General features: G+C 47.8%; 1 protein-coding gene across 1 annotated transcript in view; it reads right to left on the minus strand.

Moving 5' to 3' along the window:
* Positions 1–5,867, minus strand: part of LOC102375907 (olfactory receptor 2G3-like) — a 31,603-nt gene that overhangs the window by 14,610 nt on the left and 11,126 nt on the right. Inside the window, exon 2 of the mRNA XM_006037495.1 lies at positions 5,480–5,706. Within this exon, the coding sequence (XP_006037557.1) occupies positions 5,480–5,706 (227 nt within the window). The remainder of the gene's footprint in view (positions 1–5,479; positions 5,707–5,867) is intronic.

Raw genomic sequence — 5,867 nt, forward strand, 5'->3', positions numbered from 1 at the left:
CTAGCTGCTGACAGGCAAAACTCGTGACATGGTTGCTTGTGCAACTGTGTCCATCTTGGGGTTGGGGAGGTGTGGGGGTGTGGTGAAGCTACTGCATGTCTGGCTGCTTAGCTACTGTGTTACCAATCAATCATGATTCACTCAGGAACCAGCTCAATACATAGTAGCAAGGATTAACACCTACAAAACCACAGACTAAGGAAAGGAAATAATCAATACAGACAATCAACAGCCCCAAGAAAGACAGTCAGTTGCATAAGCACCCATGTCACGAGTTTTGCCTGTCAGCAGCTAGGACAACAAAGTTATATAAACAACAAAGTTATAGATATCTCATTGATTTCCCCGTTATACCCTATGGCCGGATCTCTGAGGCGGCTCTGAAGCTTCGAACCCGCTTCGGCTGGTTCAAAGTGGGAAACTCATCCAGAGCTCCAGATCGGATCGCTGGCATCCAAAGCTGCCGGATCAAATAGCTGCCTACTCGCACAGGCCTAGAGGGCATAGCCCCTGCTCCCAGCACCTTCCACCACCTGTCAGAGCACAGCCTGGTCCACCTTGCCCTGTGGAGATCCAGGGGTGCACACCTGCTCCCACACCGTATTGGACTGGTGGCTTGCAGTGGCGGGAGCCCCCCTCCCTGAGTCCTGTGCCACCGTGCCTGGGCTGGGCAGCTTGCCCAAACCCCAATCCTTCCCTCACTGTAGCAGCATTGATCTGCTCCCCTTCCGGCCCTACTTCACCCACCACAACAGACTTAGTCTTGGAGCATTTTTTTTTTTTTTTTTGCATGGATATTAAAAACATCTGACTACATATGCAGAAGTCATTAGCACTTAGACACTTGAACATTTGCTGGTAGGTTCTTAAGTCTCCTCTCAGAGGCCAATGAGTTAAATTGATGAAATCGTTCTGAAGACTCGTTATCCTTTTCCTTTACTGTTTTAAGAAAAATCTTTTAAATAGAATGAGTTAAACTCTCAGCAACTGTTCATTATCCCAGCTGAGTACATGGCATTCACTTGTAGTTTTCCTTTTTTATACTTGCTAAGGACCTGCCCCATGAGGCAAAGCCTCATCTCATGAATTGCCAACATCGATGAAATGGTAACATAGACTAGGCATGCAGAAGCAGGCCTCCTTGACAATTGTGAATTGTCCTACAACAATCTCAACAGATGAGCTGTTACCTTACACATTCCAAAAAGAAGAAAAGTTCAAGAATTCTAGATCCATCTCAGAAGGTGGAGCAGTAAACATGCACGTCACTTGTTAAGGTCTGTGTTCTTACTAACAAAATGCTGAGAACGTGGACCAGTTAGGAAGATCTGTTCTGCAGTTCCAAACCCCTGTTCCTCCATTGCACAAATCTTCGCTTCACCCAATATATTTCCTAATGCTCCTCCCTGACCAAAAGCTCCAGTTGAGACCTCTATACTCAGCAAAGTAATGATGATCATAATGAGGGGCAATCATTCACGAACGATTAAGATTGTCGTAGTGAGTATGTTTCCAGGAGACGTGGGCACTGTTTTGCTGCATTGGGTGTTCTGATGTTCTTTCCGCCTGTTCCTCTTTTCCTCTTCTGCCTGTTGACGAGCTCGTTCAAAGTCTTGAGGTCCCTCCCAAAGAGCCTTCCTCCATTTTGGTCAGTCCTGAGCAAGGGTCTCCCAAGTGTTTGATGTCGGTGTTACACCTCTTCATGTTTGCCTTCAGGGTGTCTTGGAAGTGCTTTCCTTACCCTCCACTACTTCACTGACCTTCTTTCAGCTCTGGGAAAAAGATTCTCTTTGGAAGACAGAAGTCAGGCTTGCAAACAACGTGACCTGTCCAGCGAGTTTGGCTTTGCATGATAATGGCCTCAATGCTGTTGGAATTTGCTTCAGACAAGATGCTGATGTTTGTGCATCTATCCTCCCAGATAATCTGAAGGATCTTGTGCAGGCACTGTTAGTGGTATTTTTCCAAGCACTTGAGATGTCTTCTGTATGTGGTCCAAGTCTTCAAGCCATACAGCAGAGTTGGAATGACAATGGCTCAATTAAACCAAGAGCTTTGTTTCAGCAAGGATCTCATGATTTAAGAAGACTGTCGTACTCGGACATTCAAAGGCTGCACTAGCACATTTCAAGTGGCATTGTTTTTTCCATGTCAATGTCTGCCTTTGATGAAAGATGGCTTCCAATATAGGCAAAGTAATCCATGTTCTCCAGCATTTCTCCATTGATTGGAATGGAGGGGGGCATTGTTTTTCCACTTTGGAGCAGGTTTGAAAACTAGCTTACAGTTGTTTAAGTAATTCTTTAACAAAGGTTTTGATTCTCACATGGTTGGGGAAAAATTGAGCACTGGGGAATCTAATCTGTCACCCTCACTTCCAGCCGTCCGGAACACACGTACAATGGGAAATACATATACAGGTCAAGTTTCTTACTCCAGATGCTGAAGTGGCTGCAGTTTGAAATAGGAGGGAGAGAAACTTTGTTTTGTGTTGGAGTTAAGAAATATTCAGGAAAAAATAAGAAATGTAAGCAGGGCTGGATTTTATATTGGGAAATTGGAATTGTGTTTTCTGAGTGTGTGTGTTTGTGTTGGTTCATGTTGTAATTGGAACACGTCGGACCAGACTCAATTAATCGAGTCTGTCAGTGTTCTAATTGCAATGCTGTGATGTCGCCTTACCTTCACGTGGATTAAGCTCCCCCACATTTCAAAATATCTGCAGAGGCGCTTTAATGAAATCTCATGAAATGAGCCTTAAATGAAGGACCTCATGGCCATTTTGAAAGGGGTGGAGGCATAATATACATGACCATGACCTGTTTTAATCAGACAGGCTGTCCAGGGACTGCTCTAAATAACACCACCCTTCCACCTGCCTTCAAGCATGTGAATAGGCAGCCCATGTGTTAATGATGCAGACAGATGAATTAAATGGGTGGACCAGAGCCAGATGCTGTTCAACATGGGCACTGTGAAGTGCTCCATCTGGGGAGGAAAACTCTGCACCAAGCTTATAGGCTCAGTGGTGCTACACTACCTAACACCACATGTGAAAGGGACCTGGGGGTTATAATTGACCATAAAATGAATATGAGCCACCAATGTGATGCTACAGTTAGCAGAGCAAACAATACGCTGGCATGCATCGACCAATGCATCTCGAGCAAAACTAAGGCAGTTATTCTCCTGCTATACTCGGCATTGGTGACATCACAGCTGGAGTACTGCATCCAGTTCTGGGTGCCACACTTCAAGAAGGATGTGCAGGAGGTTGAGATGAGTGGCTCTTCTGTAAACTCTATAATGACAGGCCTGAAGAGCAAGCCATATGAGAAAAGGCTGATAGATATGAACTGAAAAGAGAAGACTTTGAGGGTACTTGGTGGCAGCTTACAAAAAAATCAGGGGAGAGTAGCAGGGGCTAGGCAAACAACTATTCACCGAAGTGCCATGGAGAAAACCAGGAGCAACAGTCACACTACTAGAAGGTTTCAGCCTGGATATAAGGAAAAACTTTATTAATGGTTAGTGTGACCAGACACTGGAATAGACTCCCAGCAGGGGTGGTGCAGGCACCTACACTGGACATCTTCAAAAGGAGACTAGAAATGCACCTTGCTAGGGTTTGTGGACCCCAGCAGCCTTTCCTGCCCAGAGCAGGGGGGCTGGACCCAGTGATCTCTCAAAGTCCCTTCCAGCACTAAACTTCTCTGAATCTGTGAAAGAATGAACAAATCCTTCAACAGTGACATCAATGTGAGTGACATGAGTAACATGTCCAGTTCTGGGCAACCCACTTCAAGAGGGATGTGGACAACATTGAGAGGGTCCAGAGGAGGGCCACCTGCATGATCTGGGGACAGCAGGGCAGACCCTACCATGAGAGGCTACGGGACCTGAACCTGTTCAGCCTTCACAAGAGAAGGCGGGGGGGGGACCTGGTGACCATCTAGAAACTCACTAGGGGGGACCAGAAGGGTTTGGGATAGACCTTGTTTCCTCTAGCGCCCCCCGGGATAACAAGGAATAACGGCCCCACGTTGTTGGAGAGTAGGTTTAGATTAGACATCTATAAGAACTACTTCACTGTCAGGGTGACCAGGATCTAGAACCAACTTCCAAGGGAAGTGGTCCTGGCTCCTACCCTGGGGGTCTTTGAGAAGCGGCTCGATGCCCACATGGCTGGGGGCATTTGAGCCCCGGTTTCTTCCTGCCCAGGCAGGGGGTCGGACGTGAAGATCTACAAGGTCCCTTCCGACCCGACTTCTATGAATGCTCACAAACCGACAGGCAGGGAAGAAGAATACAAGTTTCCTTTAATTTCTTTTTCCCCACCACAAAAAGTCCTGACCACTTTTTCCTTCATCTAACCATGTCCCTAATGATGTCTCCTTTGAGGCACCTGCCCTGTTTACCTCCTGGCTACAACACCATTAAAACCCTCGTAGTTTAATTTTGGATCCAAGACCTTTGTCACAGGGTAAGTTTTTCAGTGCCACATCTGAACATAGAAATAGGAAGAAGCATACTATAGGGTAGGTAGTGCAGAAACAGGCTCTCTTACCATTTATGTGTTGTCTTACATTGAAATCAGAAGAATAAATGTTACTTTAAACATTCCTAGAAAAAGCAAAAGCTCAAGGAACTCCAGTCTATGGCAGAGGACAGAGCTAGCAACAAGGGTGTTACCATAGTTACTGGCACAGCACACGTACCTTTTACCCCAAAGCAGTCTTCATTTAAACAGAAACGTGGAAGAAGAGAAGCACTGAGACCCTACTGCAAGATGGCTGCCATGCATCTCCCTCTGCCAGTCTTGGAGAGAGGGTGGATAGCTTGGGGACTTGGGCTCGTCTGGGGACAGCAACAGCAGTTGTGGTGGGTGCAGTGGGTGGATTCCCCATCTGTATGTACCCCTTCTCCTGGGACGAGAGGGAACACTTGAGGAGTGGGTTGGGAGGGGAAAACCTGCTGCTGCTGTTTTGGGCTGAGCCCTGCTGCTGCTGTTCTGGGCTGAGCCCATCTCCCTGCTGGAGCGCAGCAGGAACAGCTGTGGAGTTCAGCCCACCTGCAGGGCAGCCAGAGGTAGAGGGGGCAGTGGCAGCGGTGGGTGTGTAATGGAGGAAGGGGAGGGAGAGTGTCTCTGTGCATAAAGGGGAAGCAACAGGAGAATTCTTGCGTGATTCATAGACATAAAGTGCCCGGCTGCTGCTCGCATAGTGTGGTCGGAAAGGGGAATAGGACTGTGCCACTACATTTCCTTGTGTATCCCTCTCTCCTATCTCCCCTTTAGCCAGCTTAGAACCCTGTCCCAAATACACATGTGGGCTCTCTCCCACATGCACATGCCAAAAGCCTGCCAGCTCCACATCATTTTGGGGGGTTATGTCCTCTGCATCCAGCACTGCTTTCTTAAGGCTTTCCTAAGGGCCCTGTGCACATCCTTGTTCCTCAGGGTATAGATCAGGGGGTTCACCATTGGAGTGATGATGCCATAGAAGAGGGAAACTATCTTGCCCTGGTGCTGTGGGTGCTGAGAGGGGGGCTGCAGGTAGACGTAGATGGCTGTGCCAAAGAAGATTGACACTACAACTAAGTGGGAGGTGCAAGTGTTGAAGGCCTTGCGTCTGCCCTCAGCTGAGCGGATCCTCAGTACTGCAGCACCAATGTAGCTGTAGGAGACCAGGATGAGGCCCAGAGGTACTGGCAAGAAGACCGCAGAGCCGACAAGGAGCCCAGCCTCATTAATGGAGGTATCGGCACAGGCCAGGCTGAGCAGGGCTGGCACTTCACAGAAGAAGTCATTGATACGATTGTGCCCACACAAGGGTAGTCGCAGGGTCAAGCATGTTTGCACAAAGGAG

Source organism: Alligator sinensis, unplaced genomic scaffold, assembly GCF_000455745.1.
Source record: "Alligator sinensis unplaced genomic scaffold, ASM45574v1 scaffold1039_1, whole genome shotgun sequence".
Lineage (NCBI taxonomy): Eukaryota > Metazoa > Chordata > Crocodylia > Alligatoridae > Alligator > Alligator sinensis.